This window comes from Rhinoderma darwinii, chromosome 5, assembly GCF_050947455.1.
Source record: "Rhinoderma darwinii isolate aRhiDar2 chromosome 5, aRhiDar2.hap1, whole genome shotgun sequence".
In the NCBI taxonomy this organism is placed as follows: domain Eukaryota; kingdom Metazoa; phylum Chordata; class Amphibia; order Anura; family Rhinodermatidae; genus Rhinoderma; species Rhinoderma darwinii.
The window spans coordinates 130,688,295-130,706,908 of NC_134691.1; the positions used below are offsets into that span (position 1 = coordinate 130,688,295).

At 37.8% G+C, this 18,614-nt stretch overlaps 1 protein-coding gene across 3 annotated transcripts in view; it reads right to left on the bottom strand.

Moving 5' to 3' along the window:
• MBP (myelin basic protein) overlaps positions 1-18,614 on the bottom strand; it is a 159,401-nt gene that overhangs the window by 4,652 nt on the left and 136,135 nt on the right. For 2 of the 3 annotated variants that reach the window (XM_075826520.1, XM_075826519.1), the window contains exons 5-8: positions 7,132-7,242; positions 6,965-7,000; positions 6,147-6,176; positions 4,679-4,810 (exon numbers count right to left, since the gene is read on the bottom strand). In XM_075826520.1, the coding sequence (XP_075682635.1) occupies positions 4,679-4,810; positions 6,147-6,176; positions 6,965-7,000; positions 7,132-7,242 (309 nt within the window). The remainder of the gene's footprint in view (positions 1-4,678; positions 4,811-6,146; positions 6,177-6,964; positions 7,001-7,131; positions 7,243-18,614) is intronic. The other variant, XM_075826521.1, reaches the window with a different exon arrangement.

Below are 18,614 nucleotides of genomic sequence, written 5' to 3' on the forward strand. Positions count from 1 at the left end.
CCAAAATATAACCATGAGCATGAAAACTGAATTAGTAGCCACGTAGTATAAATATAAAGTATTTTTAAGGAATAGATAGTAACTATAGCAAAATATATCATTTTAATTTCATTCTGTCCATCTGTAAAAAGCTTTTCACATTAAAATGTAAGGTTCTATAAAGATCATTCCTACTTAAAATAAATAAAAGAAAGTCACCAGCAAATATATGTTCTTAAGTTGTCCTCCTCTGTCAACGCTATTCAGCCTTTTCTTAGTTAGAGGATCTATCACCAGATTTCATAATACAAACTGCAGACATTATTAAAAAGATTTCTTAGACCTAATGAAGCTGGTGTACTTACTTCTATGTCAGAATGACTGTATTATCCTTACTCAAAGTGTGTCTGCCTGATATTAAAATGAGCATGAACTAATAAAAAGCTCATTTTAATATCAGGCAGGAAAACTTTGAGAAAGGAATATACAGCTATTTTGTCATGGATTTTCGAAGTAAGCACACAAACTATGTACTACATAGTACCGGAAAAACATTCCTTGAATCTGCTCTCCAAATATTATTTCTTGAGAATATAAATACCAAGGGCAGAGGTGCCTGTGTGCTATCCAAGCAACACAAAGGACTTCAGGACAACAGATTACATTGGCCAAGCATTCTTTAAACACACTGCCAAACCGAGCCGGATAATAACTGAACGCCATCTGCACACATTTCCATTTAAAACAGAATCCTTCTATATAAATCCAGTAAAAAACACAGACCGTATTTAGCAACTTACTAGAAATGAACTGGTGTATAAAGAAGGAACAACAGAAGTTTGGACAATGTTATGTTGTTGAAACTTCCTTTGTTTAGTGGTTGTGGTGGTTGATAATGACAATCTGATGTGCAGAGAAATTAGGATCTTAGGTAAAGGTGCCCATACACATCAGATAACAGTTAGTCATACCTGCTAATTTTGGTGGGTCCGACCGACTATCTGATGTGTATGAGGGTATCCCAACTTTCCTCCAACGGCACATGGGGTAAATAAGGATCGGGCATGTTGAATTTCAACATGCACAATGCTTTGTTCTCACAGGAGATAAGCCTATGCCAAAGTTATCTAGAAGTGGCTTATTCTCCTCTCCCCATTAAATACATATGCATGCTTGGCCGAGCCAAGTGTACATCTGTAAGCAGCAGTTGGGAGGAATAGCTATCGGCCACACACCGATATCTTATGTGTATGGGCAGCTTTATTCGCAGAGGCGTAACTTGAGGCTTCAGTAGTGCAAAATCTATACCAGGGCCCCCAATTTACCATGTATAATTTATTATAGTGGTGTCGTCTTATATTGCGGAGGGCCTTTAACCCCCCACCCAGGCTTCAGGCCCAGGTACGACTGTTATCCCCCTCTGTAGCTACGCCCCCATGTAAGTTGTAATTTTATCTATATTCTCATATCTGTCAGTAGAGTAATGATTAGTCAATGAGACTACCATATTGGAGAATGTGATGAGAGTTGTCCTTTAGCTATGAAACAACTCTTCTTTTAAAGATTGGTGTATGTTCCTACACGGCCCTGATAATGTCATTGGTTTGAGAAACAAAAAAAGTTTATACATTTTGTTCAGTTGGAAAGTAACCTTAAAAGGTTTCTCTATCTACTTTTATTTCTACAAAAATCAGATTAAAGTGACAGAATGAGAAAGAAAAGTGTGGTATCAATATAGTGCAACCATCTTTAACCTTCTTTGCCTTCAGTTCAATGCCAATTCAGCCATGAACTGAAGACCATGAAGTAGCATGAGACTGGTTAATAGGGTCACATTGCCTGACAACCGCATTTAAAAAGCTAGAATTGTTAGGCATGTATCAATGGCAACCTGTCTGTCAAGTGATGCAGCTGTTCAGTTTAAAGCAGAATTGGCACTGTGCTAATAGCAATGAAGAACAATAGAAGCTTCTCCGCTGGTGAATGAGAACGAGGAAGGGGAACCTATTTTAGCTACTAAATGTTTACTCTGCGTTAACCACTGAACGATAATTTATGAAAAACTCTTCAAGTTTTAATTTTCTATAACATGATATTCTATGGAGGTGCTCATTCAGCTGGCACCATTTCACCCTTAAAGGTAATGTATCATATATATTTAGTTTTTACAATTTTTTTTTTTTTACTAATCTGGCTTTTTTTTTTTTGTAGAATTTTATATTCGGTTTTCTGTACATTATTATGGAGGAAGCCGTCTTACCTGAGCTGCTGTTAACAACATTTACTTTACAGCAGCCACATCAACCATAGGATACAATAGTCTAGAGCTGAACCATTGACTTCTTTGAGAAATTGTTCTAGTCATGCTCTGTGGAGGGTACCTGTGTCCATCGCCTATTGTCAATGGTGGATCCTGTGCTATCTATATATAAGTGTTGCCTTTCATTGTAATCCTGCCTGTGATGATAATGAGATGACTACTGAGAAGTGATCTCTATAGAACAGGAAGTGTCTGTCTACTGTAACCAGTGTGAAAACTGCAACATTTTAGGATTTTTCTTTTACTATAGATAATAAGAAGTAAAAAACCAAAATCAAAAATGGTTAAAAATATATTTAATATGAAAACTTGATTAAAATAATAGGTAATTTTCTGATGACCCTTTAAACATGTGGCTGACAATTAATATACTTGTCCTTCTACTTAATGTTCCCCAAATGTTGGTGATTAAAAGGAAAAAAAACTCCATAGAGCTCTGCTGTATACCTAGTGGGATCACAGCTGCAGTAGTCTCCCTTATATATCTGCCACCTTGAAGACTTTCTACTGCTCGGAGGCACCACAAAACAAAAACGCAAATCTTTCCTGATATTTATTTCCAAAGTGTGATGCTGCTCTTTTAGCTTAACTGTGACTTTTGCATTTAACCATATGCCTTAAAGAGATGTCAGCTCTGCTGACATATCGGTTTTAGAAAATACTTGTATTCCCCATCAAATTTACCAATTCTAGAACATATTTTCTTAGAACTCTACATTGTGTTGTTCCTCTGTTATTCCTATTGGAAATGTATTAATAAATTGACAACTTAGTATTACCAGATGCGGGTGTGTCCCTATACAGTCTAACACTGTCCATTCAGTACCAAGATTGTCAGACTGTGTTGGGAGACGGCACTTTGACGAGGGAAATAGTAACACTCAGTTAATTTATTCATACAATTCTAGTAGGAATAACAGAGGAATGGCACAGTGCAGAGTACTAAGAAAAAATACTCCAGAATTGTTAATTTATGGGGAATAAAAGCATTTACTAAAACAGGCATGCTAGCAGAGCTGACGGATCCTTTTTAATTGTGCTCTTTCTTGAGATGTCCTATCTTTGTGAACGCTGCATTGATATCCGATAACGCATTACTTCAATGTATATATCAATATAACATTTTATATTCTGAACAGTTAAAAGGATTACATAATTTTCAGGTTTTTTAAGCAGTTTTCTTCACTTATGGTAGTTTAGTTCTAAAAAAAAAAGTAGCTCTACTATTATTTTCCAGCAGGGAGTCTGAGATAATGTGAAGTAACGTACAATCCTGCAGAATGTCAGCAGTTATAAATATCAACCTGTACAGGTATTGCATAAAAGGTATAAAAGCCATTATCATCCCTGCATGTACTCCATGTCAAGTAACAAAGAATTACAAGCAGAAAGAAAAGGACTTTGTTAGAAAGACAAGAGTCTACAGCAATAAAGTCTTACTAGTACAGCTCTATATAGAGATGACAGGAGTTAGGCCTCATGCACACGACCGTGTTTTTGCGTCCGCAATTCCCCCGCAAATCCACGGGAGAATTGCGGACCCATTCTTTTCTATGGGGCCGTGCACACGACCGTAGTTTTTGCGGTCCGTGCACGGCCCGGGAACCCGGACCGCAGAAAGTACGGACATGTCCTATTATGGTCCGGAGTTGCGGTCCGGGCTCATTGAAAACAATGGCCCGGCCATGTGCATGTGCGGGCGGCTTGCGGCTGACAGTCCGCTGACAGTCCGCAGCCGGCCGACACGAAAATCACGGGCGTGCACACGGCTACGGTCGGGCTACGGTCGTGTGCATGAGGCCTTATACTCCATTCAGCCAAACTTTTTGGAACAATGCTGGTGATTTGCATGAAGTCTAGATTGGCAATTGAATTATTCACAGAGCAGACTGGATTAACAATGTTTTTTCATTCATTGCCGTACTGTTTTATGTCTTATCCTAATTCTAAATGTATGAAGTCAAGCCATACTTACCCATACCATATCTATTAGGCAAAAACTGTAAGAGGATGGGCATTCCATGCCATTCTGTCCTCAAAAATGTCATTTAGACACCTATTATTTCTGTTGCATTTTACAAAATGAGTAGCTGAGCACTCTTCCTTTAAAAACTATTAGAAAGAGATGTTATCAAGCAGTTTGCCAATGGGGCTTTCCAATGATAAAATTATAATGTGGCTATAAGCATTCATGTTCTTTTTTTAAATTCCGGTTAAGGATGACTTGGCACGTGTCACATGAATCATGTGTGACGAAATTATGTTAATTTGGAATATCCAATAATACGGAAGCATGACTCTTAGCCTAAGCTATTGGAAAAATTAAAGAATTGTTTTACTATGCGCTGTATAAGGAAAACCGCAGAACATTTATATTACCAGATTAAAGATCCTGGACAGGGTTCCTTGGCCATCTCTGTGTGCATCCTTGTATCCCTTATGGGATGATCTGTGGTGCTCGAAGAACCTGGGGCTGGATCCTCCATAGCAGCTCTTGTGCCCTTCACCTCCCTATAGTTAAATAAACAGTTAAGGCATAATCTTGATACAAGGAAATACATTACTGAATCATTCCTCCCAGACATGTAGACCACTAAATAGATAACCCAGAATTAAATGATAAATAAAAGGTGTGTTTCAACTGGCTCCCCTAAAAGAAAAATAAGAAAAACATAGAGTGGGTAAAAGCATCTATGTAATATGTGGACACTCCGGTAATACCTTCCATATTTAATAGGAATATCTTGATGAAAAATACTGCGTTAGAATTGCAGCGTCTGCCTGATCGACCATGACAAGCTTTCTTAAACAAGGCAGGGAATTTCTTAATACTGGCGTTTCATACGCCAGTCTTGAAAGAAAACAAGCTGGAGAAAGATGCAACAAATTTATTAAGAGGCGCTTGCATCTGTTGCATTTCCGGCGGTCCGTGCACCACTGATTGAAATTGACGCCAGAGTGGAGCTAGCGTATATTAGCGGTATAATTTACTCCAGGTGCTGTCGTTAATTAGAGTAAATTCGTTTGGGCCGTAAGTGGCTCAGCCCCCTCTACTAAGCCCCACCCACTTTTATAAAGAGTGGGGGGAAACGGCTCAAATCTGAATTTTTTGCGACTTTTGAACCATCTGCAACTTTTCTATGCCAGAAAACTGGAACAGAAAAGTTGATAAATTCCCCTCTAGGAGTTTTATTATGATCAAGGAAAATAAGATGGTAACTGAATTAAATATGTGCTCATCAGACAAGCAACGGACATAAAAAATAATCTCGTGAATAATTTCGTGAAATTGTACTTGAGTAATTAAACTGTTGCAAAATGTACATGGTGAACATCCTACACATGGATAAATCCTGTAAATGGTGATGAATTTTATTAGAGGTACAACCCCCGCACCCCCCAAAAAATATAAAGACCTAAATGGACGAAACTCAATAATTTTGCCTTCACCACACACAAAAAGATAAATTTTCCAGGTAAAATACAATAGCGTGATATGCAGAAGAAAAGAAACCAAGACTTCCAGTAGCATAAAAGAAAAAAAAAGCCAGCGTTGCCATGCAAGCAGCAATTGCAAATGTTTCTTGCATCTTAGGACACATCTCCAGTTATCCAGTCAATGCGGACCATGGGGGCTAAAGCAGAAATGTTTTAATGAAAGCAAGGCCTGAAAGCAAGTGTGAGAGAGCTGCAAGCAGTCATATTATTACTGTAAGGAAAATTGCTGTAAGGAAGAAAATAATTCTGAAAAATGAGGAACATAAAAGGAAATGTGAAGAGAGCTATGCAGAACGTTGGCCCAAGTGACCAAAGGTAGCCATACAATAAAAATGTATTGATCACCTACCCAGCTAAATCTGGCGAGGGACAATCCTCTCTGCACATGGAAGAAACAGAAATGGTCACATAATAACCAAGAATGTTCTGCTACAATGAATCAAAGGTCATCGTCCATATCTTCTCTCCATTTAAGATCCCAAAAGCCAAAGACAATGTGAATGAAAGTGGCTTTGTTCATGGCCACCATCAGTTCCATTGATTTATTGTCGTCTTTAAATTCTGCTATTTTCCCTAACTACATTTTTTGTTTCATTTATCTTTGTTGTTTTAGGCTTTAACAGAAATTTGATATCTTGATAGAATAATATACTAAAGCAGCATATCGGCACTGTGTTTTGGAGTTAATGTCACCTAAAAAAAATATATGACTGGAAGTCTCTGAAGATAGTCTGAAAGATAATTCTGTCCAGCAAGCAAAAGTTACACAAGAGCATGTTCTGGGCTTCACCTTGAAATACCATGGAAACCTTGCAAAGCCTTAAAGTGAAACAGTAAATTGTAAGATTGGAAAGGTCAGTGACAACTAGACTGTTAATTTGTAGTTGCTAAGTGTGAAAAATGCCAAAAGTACTTGAACCCTCCAGGGAGGCGACAGAAAGGCCACTAGGTTGAAGGTAGGGTCACTGGTGGTTTATAGGACTTCTTTCCTTGAAGAAATCTGTTATCTATATTCATTTTTAATAGTTTTTAAATATATTGTGAATTATTATTATTTAATAAAAGGAGTATCTCTTGTAGATGACCAATATAAGAGTAACTATTGTAAAACTATGACCAGGTAATAATATCAGATCAAAATGATTCATATGTTATTTACATAGTTACCTTTGGTTGAGAAGGGGGTGGTGTCCTTGGAGTCACCTGGGGGAAAGTGAAGATTATTAATCTGCCATTACATAAATCCATATTTATTGGTATATTTATTAGAATATTTTTTATGTATCTGTTATGTTTCCTCCTCAATAATGGTTTATGTTCATGTAGGCACTTACAATGTTCCTGAAGAAGTGGACAACAGGGTTATCATCAACGTGCCTGCCATGGGCATAGTAAGACCTCTGAGGTGAGGAAGAGTGGTAGCGTGATCTGGACAGGTGGGCATCCTGTGGTTGAGAACAAGACATGTACAAAGAAGTCAATCAAAAAGGTCTGTAGATATTAATTACTATCGATAAATCAATGTATAGAAGATACAACAGAATGTAACAGCCGTACGCATCTTTTAGTCTATGGAAAAGCCTACGGAACACTTGCCTTGATACATTGCTATAAATATGTTAATTACAGTAGGTAAAAATGGCTGAAGTAAGGACCTATCGATGCCTCCGGTTTACCCATTGCATAAACTCAGCAATTTTGTATCCTGTTTTCCAGAATTTAACAAGATATTGCATTTTTTAAGTACTTACCTGTACAACATGTTCTCATTATTATTCCTTTCATTATATATTAGTGACCTTGACATACTCATTCACTCTAGATCACATGAATGTTAGATTATATGTTGAGCATGGTGGCTCAGGGGTTCGTACTGATCCTTTGTAGCATTGCGGCCATGGGTCAGTGTCAAAGCAGCATTTGTTTTCCAAGTATTTCTCTCAAGGTTTTCTTCTGGATAATCTGGTACCCTCCAGTAATACAAACACACTCAAGGCAGTTTCTTGGGAAGTCAAGTAGCCTAATTTTGACCCATCCTCAAAGATTTTAAAATAAACATATATATAAAAAAAAACTGAGTGCCCCCAAAAGTCTCAATGTGAAGGCTTCATAGGTTAGTACATAATATACTATTTTTTAAGGTACGTTATGTTCATCTGGAGTTCCACACCATGACCCTATAATAAGATACATATATATATAATACTGAACAATGGATCTTTCTCTACAGTCATGTCTTCTTTCTATGTGGTGTGAGTACCAATCTATGAAATATGTAGTATGTTACAAGGTAACGGCTTATTCACAGTCTTCAATATTCACTAAACCAGGACAATATAAAACGATTGTATAGCTTGTGTCCACACATAAAAGCCTTCTCCTAATAACAATGTACTTGTCAATATGGTTTGCAGTTCTAATGTATTGAGGGAAATGTGTCTTTGAATTCCAAATGATCTTTCGATATTGTCTTCAGATGTTCTAAGCATCCTTCAATGACACAACATAATGTAAGATGTAAATGTGATGGTGGTGGTAATGTTGATGGTTGGCATCTTGGAGACAGAGTTACAGAAGAACCCGAGCTCGTAGAATTACAACACCTGGATTCTGTGTACTGGACATGGCATTGCCCCTTTTGGTACAATTTAGTTTTAATAACTTGAATATAAAGGAAACCGGATAGAACATGGATTTCCAAGCTGACTCCACTTTAGTAACATTGTAGAAAATAATATTTGACTTCCTCAGAATATCTTTGCTGTAGAGTTTTTTTCCCCCGTTTCTTCCCTATATTATTATTAACTCGATAATGGGAGTCTTCCAAATATGCGGAAACTCTACATAACAGTGCAAACAATACATTCCCCTGTGGAGTATATAGAAACCATCATGTAGAGGGACCGAATGTTGCTAGTTACTCCTATCCCGTCATTCTAGATGAGTTGCCCATATATCTGGCGGAGCCAGAGGTTCCTTGACCCCGGGCAAAACTTCAGTTCTGAATACACCGGCAGGACTATCTATGTCCTTGTTCTGCTGTCTTCTCATGGGTGGCCCCTATGCCACCCAGCATCCAGGGCACATGCCACATCAGCCCCCTCCCCAGCTAAGCTCTTCTGAAACAGTTAGGCTAAGTTCACACACAAGGAAACATGTGCTACATGCAGGTTTTGCCACGGATTGAACCTCTGGTTTCTCTTCAGGGGTTGAAGCCTGCAGCAAGAATGCGCAGCAGACGTATTTTTATGCGGTTTGTGATTGGGGTTTGCATTGTACTGAACTGTGTTGTAGAATTTCACAACCCACAAATACACTATGTGTGAACATATCCTGAATGAATAAGATTTCCTACATATCATGGCTAATCGCCACTTCTCCAACCAGATAACAATATAATGTGTAACAAATTCTTATATAATAATTCAAATGAAAGATTTGTATACAATGTAGTTAACCTGACGATTCATTAACTTATAGCAATAGCATTATATAAGTAGGCTAATGTTTCCCTTATACTTATGGCAGTTACCTGACAATGTTTTTCTCAGGCTCTGTTCACATCGTTTTTCCGGTATTCTGTTCCATCATAGAAAGAAAAGAACAAAAAAATGGAAGTCCTGTAGCCATTGCATTACTGACACTTACATCGCCTGATGGAACCGATTGACTTTAAAGCGTTCTGTTGGGTTTTCGTAAGTGTGTCTGTCATTTTACCGGAAGAAATTGCACAACACGCTGCACTATTTCGTTTGGCTTTTTTCACCAGAACTGCGACAGAGGCCCCTAATGTAGCCTTATCCCTAATGTGAGTGAAATCATCTCTGCAGCTCTGACTTCCTCTTGAGCTATTGTTTATATGCAGCAATTTGAGCAAGCAGAGCTGTAGTGTAAAGCATGAGGGAGGGACAGAGCTTAGCTCTATCTTAATAGAGCTGAGCTTAAAGGCAGTCAACACTGAAGAATGCAAATATCAAGTAAGCTCTGGCCAAAGGTAGAGACTTACACAAAATGTTAAATCACACAACTACATATCTAACTAGATTGAAAAGAGATGTTTAAAGAGAATTATTATTAGACTTGTATAAAACTTTTATTTTTATTAAAGTAATTGAAAAATCTTCTAAGCTTTATGTTAGAGGAGCTGAGGTGACATTGGTGACAATGCCTCCTTATTTCCAGATCTAGAGCCTGATGTGTTGTATTGGTGTCAATGTAAAATATTGCTTGGACCTTTTGCAGGAAAGGGAGACACTCCGCTTAATGATAGGGTGTGTATTCGCTGTATCTTAGTTCTAAATTAGATGTTTATTAACATTTGCATAACTGTCATATAATGTTATCGCCAGTGAGGCTGAATTACGTACCAGTGACAGATCTGTCCTTTTAGCGCTGATATAATGTCACCTTTTGCAACCAAGATGTGAGTTGCAGAGATTAAAAGCAAGAAGCGTTTCAAAGATAACCGTGCCAGTGTTAATAATCACCATTATCTACTTAGAAGGTTGACCTGAAGGTTGAACTTCCTCAGGAGATATATATCTGGAATAAGCAATTAATTAAACTGGTGCCAAGCGTATTGTGATAGCTGAAATGCACTTTCTCTGACAAGACAGTTGGCACGTAAAACAGCATTACCCCTCATTCTGAGAAATACATTTCTGCTGAATAATGAGAAGCAATTTCTTTTGCTAGAAAATGTCGCATTCGTGTGAAAAGTATATCAAACGTGCGTAATTATAATATATGACGGCGGTTCCCATAGGTCTGCTCTGATAAGTTTCAGCCATAAAAGGGGGCTTCTCCAAAAACATATATAACGGATAAATAAAAACTGATTTTTTTCCTACCCTTTTCTCTCTGTAGATGGACAAGAATGCCACTGCACAAGTCCAGCAGATGCAAGTAAGGTCCTGTTCACATGACGTATACAGCCCTACGTTCAGCATATGCACCGGTAAACCTCTCAACGTATACGCTGAACATATCCGTAGCCCAGGGTAGGTGTAAGGCGAGGTACACAAGTTAATCTTGTGTAAAAGAAGTAAAGGTCCTTTTATACAGGCCAATGATCGGGCAAATGAGCCTTCATATGAAAACTCGTTCCCAATCATTGCCCTGTGTAAACAGGGCAACGATCAGCCGATGATCGAGCAAATGCTCGTTCATCAGCTGATCGTATCGTTTATGCAGCAAGAAATATTATCGTTTTTGGCAGCATAATGCACATCCCCAGAATGGAAATGCATGGGGACGAGTGCTCGTAGTAACAATCTCTCGTCCCCATACATTACTGAACATAGCTCTTTTTACTGCCAAAATTGGCCGGTGTAAAAAGACCTTAACAAATGGATAATATAGTTTGCTTTAACAAATAATTATATTATAATTATATAATAGTGCAATATAATATATTAATATCATTTTAGTATAGTATTATTTAGAGCCTAAAAACTGAAAATTATACAGAATTCTAATCATACCGAATATTTATATATATATATATATATATATATATATATATATATATTGGGTATATTAGGGCTGGGTGATTGATTGACTGATTGATTGATTGATTGATTGATTGATTGATTAAATGAATTTGATTAATTTGATGTTTTAAGCGAGCACAATTCTGGATTTGGCCAGAATCGTAAAATTGATATAAGCCCTGCCAATGGCAGGAGAAAAAAATAAAAAATAAATGTATCACCATGCTGACCCACTGTACGATAGGAGCCTGCCTCACTGAATGCTGACTGCCATCCTTGCCTCTACTAACATGCAGTCAGCAGCAACAACTTCTTATACTGATCTAGTAAGCTGCTCTGTCCAGCAGTTCCAAGGAGATGGGCCAGAGTTCTAAAAAGAGCTGGTGAGGGTGGTCTAGATTCATCATTCAGCGCTATCGGACCTAACCAGCAGTGATTTAGTGCCTGTGAGCTCGGGGCTCGCTGATCATTGTTGTCTGTGGATGAGAAACTTAATTCTGCTCCGGCCAGAGAACACAGAGCTCTGAGCGCACAGTCACTAAAGGTACTTTTATTCAGCCCAATATTGGTCGTAAAAACGAGCGCCAATCGAGGATACAGCATTGTTAGCTCCAATCACAAGGAGCAACTATCGTTAAAGTATAGGGACGAACAACGCTTAATAGGATTGTTTGTCCACATGCATTTGTATCATGTCAGCAGCACTTCTCCCAGTTTACACAGTGAGAATTGCTGCTGACTAGTGATCATTTGGTCCACATAAAAGATCCGATCAGCCTGCCTCATGTCATTACAAGCTCCCAAGGGTGCAGTGCTGTCCAATACATTCTGGGATCTAAGGCCCCTTTCACATCATTGTGTGCACAGTGTCATTCAATGGCTGGGTCTTTAAATGACAGTGTAGGCCGGGACTTGTACAAATGTATCGTCTGGAATAACCATGATCTAAAGTGGATCTGTCGTCCACTAGGTAAGGGCAGCATAGAATGGCGACAGGTCCGCTCTCCCATTAGCCAAAACAGCATAAAAAATATGGTGACATTTGTCTAATAGAAGCTATCAAAGAATACACGAACTCCTAGTTATGAGAGGAGGGCTTCTTCTACCTCTTGCCACCCCCCCCCACCCCTCTAAGCGGTAATTGACGACTGGCTACTGTGTATCTACGTACACATCAGCCCTTCAATCACTGTGAGGTGTGCCCCCATATAAAGCACCAGCGGAGCTCCCCCATAATAAACATCCAGTTTCATATATTTTTCCTTTTAGAGTTCAAAATTGAAAAAAATTAATACAGTATTAGTATTCTATTATCGTACTGTGCGGTCATACCAGCGCCAGTAATATAGCAGCACAATGAGGGTATTATATCTGGTACCGTAATATCTCTGTGTGCTGCATTATTGCTGGTTCTTTTTATATTAGTACCAATAATAGCAGCATCACAACGGCTTATCGACCGTAATAGAGCAGTATAGGGAGATTAGAATACCAGTACTTTAGCAGCATAATATCGCCTTTTGTGATCGCCGCTATTTCAACAAACGGACAGACCTATGGGCACAATATACAGCAGGTCTTTTTCATTTTAACATTAATTATATATCTTTTTTTATTTTGCCACTAACTTATTTAACCTCGGAGCCAAACACACCCAGGTAAAATCAGTATATTGATTACATTGTCTCTTGATGTTTTTATTTTTATTTTTTATAAACAAAATAGAGATTAAAATCGAGAATCACCCAAAAGGTTAAAAATAAATCGAGATTTTATTTTTAGGCTATATTGCCCAGCCCTAATACCCTGATATACAAGGTGGTCAATTATGGGCAAAGCAAAGCCATTGAGACTGCCACTGGAGGACCAAATTGGCGGCAGCCATGGAATTACATAAAAAAGGAGATTACTGTAGGGAGCTCACATTGAATAATATAGACAGGACTCATGAGCCCACCTATAACATGCTGCCCACTCACATCAGGGTATCTACTGGGGACTTTTGATCCAGTGTATTTACTGTAATGCCCATTACTTGGTGAAGCCCAGTCCTTATTAATGTGAAATATTTCATCATTGGCCATTTATGTCACTATGTCTGAATGTGTTTGTAGTTTAAACACTATCCCTCTACATGCAATACATTCCGGATAAATGGATTTTGCATGTATTATTATATTATTTTTATTATTATTTTCATTATTAATATTAATAATAATAAAATCCATTATTCATGGTCCAAAAGCTACAATGGTTAAATAAACTCTAGCAAGACTGTAAAAAGCATATTCACCATTAGATGACAGGGAATTTGTGTTCACACTTTATGTTAATATTTCCTGCATCGATTTTGTGGCCTCACTAAAGAATGAATATCACAGGGAGATGTATTGAGCTACAGACCAGAAATAAAATCCCTCAGGAAAGTCATTAAACAGTTGATGACTTCCCGTTTATAACAGTAGGCCGCTGGGGTAGAGATCCGGAAAGAAGAAGAAAAGGCCCTGTAAGCTCTTTCATCAAGTTATATTCAGGATCAGATATGTTTTATCCTCCGAGCCCAAATGTATCACTGAAGGCACCTTCTCATTTATCTCATTCAGGGTTCAACACCTTCAAGTTTTTTTAAATTTTGTTCAACTACTTGGAAACTAAAGCACAATCCAATGTATTACTCCCCCTCTAAAGAGAAAACACAGGAGGCTGAGAAGGGATAACTGTGAGCTAATATAACCTAACATTACAGATGTGGCCATGAAAACCTTTCATTTACTCATGATTCTTCTTCCAAACTTTGAGTAATAGGGATTATGGGATTTCTACTATTAAGATTACGAACTCTGCAAACTGTAAACTTTTGGAACAGGCAGTAAAGTCTTAGCAACAAGATGCAAGCAGGAAACTGTATATATTTAGTAAGAAACTACAGTGTCCGTTAACGTGTGAATATATATATATATTGTGCCACTAGATTTAAATTTTTTCTTATTTGGATCAAATCCATAAATGATCAGATCCTACTAACAGTAATGTATAAGTAGCAGTACACGACCGGCATATTTAATTTGCACTGTGTCTTTTCCTTTCTCATTTTCCCCACTTTACAGAAAGTTCAACACTTACAAAGCATTTTTTTCCATGCTTCATTAGTAATAAATTATTGCCTACCCCCCATTAAATTATACTGGGACAATTGAGCGAAAGATTATTGCGAATAGTGTTTGATACTAAACTAGAAACCGGTCCTAGCAGAGGAAACAAAGCAAGGAATCTCAAAAATTTTCTTTGGATAGATTTTTCTTGTTCCCTCTTTTGGGACCCATTTTGGTGAAAGTCATGAAAAGGATCACTACTGATAGGGGGGTAGTAACAGAATGCATTTGGAGTCACCTGTAACGTCATATCATTGTCATTCTCCATTTGTCTATGGCCCTTTGACATCTTGAGAAGGGCTACACATAGAAAGTTAGGTGTACGGAGTGAAATATTCTATAATAATTAAAGAATATTTAATCTTATGGCTTAAATGTTACTTCTACAACTACCAAGTTTAAGCTTTTCTACAATCATATGGGATGTTAAGTCGCTCCATATATAGACCCTAAAGATGGTCATTTCTTTATAATGATCCTTTTCAAAAAAATCGGATTTATTGAAGGGCACATAATTAGGCCAACTAAGGCTAAATCTTTTGAGCCTTGGATTTAGAAGCAGGAAAGGACAGTTCATTATAGGGTGTACCAGTCCAACCTAAAATGTATTAAGAGTAGGTCTATGGAGTGTCCTATTATGACACACTGACAAGTAAACCTCATCTGTAATGCTAAACATCACAGACTACTACTCTTTCTAAAATGGGCTGGGTAAATCTTTGAAAAGAAAGACTTCATGAAATATTTAAGAATTTTTATGGCTTATGCTTTATCTCCAAACGGAGGCCTCATGCACACATCCTTGCCCTTTAATACGGAAGCAAAACATGGAACATGGATGACTTCCGTGTGCGGTACGTTATATATTTAACGGACCATTGAATATAATGGGCGAGACAGATTTGCAAAAACTGACAGAAATAGGAACTGCTCTGAGTTTTGCGGATCAGGCACATGGATACACAAAAATAGGATGTTTGTATGGCCCCAGAGAAATTAAATGGGGCCGTGACAGTCCGTGATTTTCATGCAGCGTATATCCGCTGAGTAAAACTCGCAACATGTCCTATACTTGGCCGTTTTTCACGCATCACGCACCCATTGAAGTCAACGGCTTCCGGAGGCACTTCCGTGTGTCGCGCGTGATTCACGCAACAGTAGATAAAGAAATTAAGGAAAAAATAAAAGCACTTCCTTCATTTATTTTTCTAAACCGCAAAACCGCGTGTCATAAGGATGGCATATGCGTGAAAATCACGCAGCCACGCACCATTCACTGATGACACACGGAACTGCAAAACGTACACGTTCGTGTGAATAAGGCCTTAATGCTACCTTTTTTCAGCTTGGCTGCTTCCCCATCCCTAGTGCCCTTACCTGTCCTACGGGTCCCATTTTTAATGCACAGAAAAGTATGTTTATCTGATCTGACCGAGTGCTTGTCTCCAAGCCCGACAAGCTAAAAATATTTTCTATATATTATTAAAAGTGTCCCAGGACAGTTAAGTGCATATATATATATATATATATATATATATATAAAATCTCCTCTGTATTTGTTAGTAACAGTAAAGTAATAGTTTATCAATTTCCAGCGCATATGCCATATAGGGTTAAACAAAGTTCTATGTACATAATTAGATAGACATTCACGTATAACTCATAATGAAAAAGTGAAATCCTTATAATTAAGCACGACGATGCTTCATTTTGAAATAAGCATTATATAAAAAAGATTGATTCTGCATTACTATGAGTTATTTAACCTTTCTCAAGGCTGATAAAGTAATTACACTTTATCAGCAAGGTTAAGAGGCTCCCTGTTTAATTGCATCGTGTTACTGCAGCAGTGAGGGTACGTGAAGAAAAGCTGCTTCTAAATATTATATATATATATATATATATATATATATATATATATATATATATTAATATTTATGCAGACGTTCAAAAGGAGAACAGAACAAAATTACATAAGAAAATACAATGGGGCATATTTACTATGGGTGTTGCGCCAGAATTCTGGCGGAAGTTGCACCTTTTTGGCGCAAATCATTTTAGACAAATTCATCAATGAAATGTACCAAAAAGAACAGATGTTTGTTTAAAAGGGGTGTGGCTTAGTGTGGTAGGGCGTGGCTTAAGATGCGCAAAATTGGACCATTTTGGTGCAAAAAAAAAAGTGTACTAAAGTAAGCCAACCAAGGGGTGGTATAAAGTTAGACAGAAGTGTCTAAAGGTTTATCATCAAGCATGAGCCACTTTGATAAATTTGGCACCTAAAGTCTAATTATAAGCTGTCTAAATTTAAGGCGCTATTAGTAAATCTGCCCCAATGTTTTTGACTTACTATATAAAACAGCTAAAATGAAGGTGAAGTTCCACCTTGGATAAATCTCAAGTGTATATTGGTAAAACTGCATATATAGCAATTTTTATAATGTAATGTATTTTAAGAACACTCATGCTTCTGAAGTAGTGAGTACAATATTAACATGGAGGGAATCATAGAATGTAAAATTCCCCTTAGTCCGCCCCCTAAAAGTATTGTGATGTCTTAGTCCGCCCCCTAAAAGTATTGTGCATGTGAATTACTTTCTGTCACTATTTTACCTGTGTTTACTCAATGATCTGTAACTAAACACAGAATAAAGCAGCTCTGTCTGTCTCACTCAGAGCAGGAAGTCCCAGCATTATCTGAAACACCAATCAGCAGATGCGTTACATGGAGCCAGTTACCTGACTGTACACACACCAAAGTCTCTCTGTGTGCAGTAAAGGTTAATTAGTGCAGGTTCACACACATTCATGAATTCAGCAGCAAAAAGCGGCCAACAATTCCCTATTTAGGAGCAAAGCTGAATTTTGGTTGACGGGGTAATGCTTTGTTGTTCAAAAGAAGGTGTTTACAGCCCATATAAACTGAATGTTTCTATATCGTTGACCCGCTGACAGTCCGCTATATCCTAATATAGTATTTTATCACTGTGCTTTTTACAACATCGTTTATTAGGTTGACCGTTTCAGAAAGTCCCTTTCCATACACGGTTAGGACCCGATTTTGGATAGAGGTGTCCCCGATAAATGCTTCTTAAATGTGCAATAAATAACCAACCTTGTTACCAACCTGTGGCTCTTGGACTACTTGCATAGGTTCTAGGATTGCAGAAACTGTGGTGTGCTAATACCAAACCATTGCTGTCCCACACAAATATCCCAGAAGTATGGGTGTAAGGAGTTGCTACTTGTCATACAAGAAATACATAGAAATTCCTATGTGCTGATCTGCATTCATCGCTTTTTAGTTCAGCGGTCCAAACATTAGTTTGCTCTGCCATGGCACTGCTGCTGATGATCTACCATGCAAAGTAAGTCTGCTGCCCAATAGAATGTAACTTTAAATCTTGCTTCTAATGCCAGTGTTGCCATACTACAACAAGCAGCTGTGGCACATGCCCCACCAGCCCCTTCTATCTACGCCTTTGCTTCAAAGACCTAGTAAAAAAAACATTACTAGCAGTTTTTACCAGAGTCAGGACCGTATTAGTAGCATTCTGGACTGAAGTCAGAACTTAGGGTTTGCCTTTCTATCAGGACACTATCACTGAAAAGTTACAATATATATAAATGGCACTAGATAACAGCCTATAATACATACAACAACAGCATAGACAGACATTGCACAGTTCCCGACAGTGATTTTTAAACTTTGTGAAGAATCCATATATATCCATATATCCGTATTTATCCATATAAATCTGGGTAAATACATCTTGTAGGACCACAATAGACTCCATATTAGTAAGGACAGGCAGAAAATGTGTGTCGTCTGTTTACATTGCTTGTTTTTGTTTACTTTGTTCTTTTTTAACACTTTTAATTATCAATTGTAATAATATTTATATTTAAAAATTATTTAATTTAGAACTACTTCAATGGCACAATCCCGGGCATAGGGGGAGGTCATACAACAACTAATGTGTAACTTGTGGGGCACAACTTTTTCTCCAGTAGAAGTTAAAAGGAACCAAGGCAGTCGCGCAACTTTCCCAAACGTCTATTTGTGTGACAATTAATGCAACTCTGTATGTCTTTGTCGCACATAAAGGGCAACTCAATTTATTCCTACGGATGTATCTGTCAGGATACTTGCGCAATAGTAACATTTCTTGT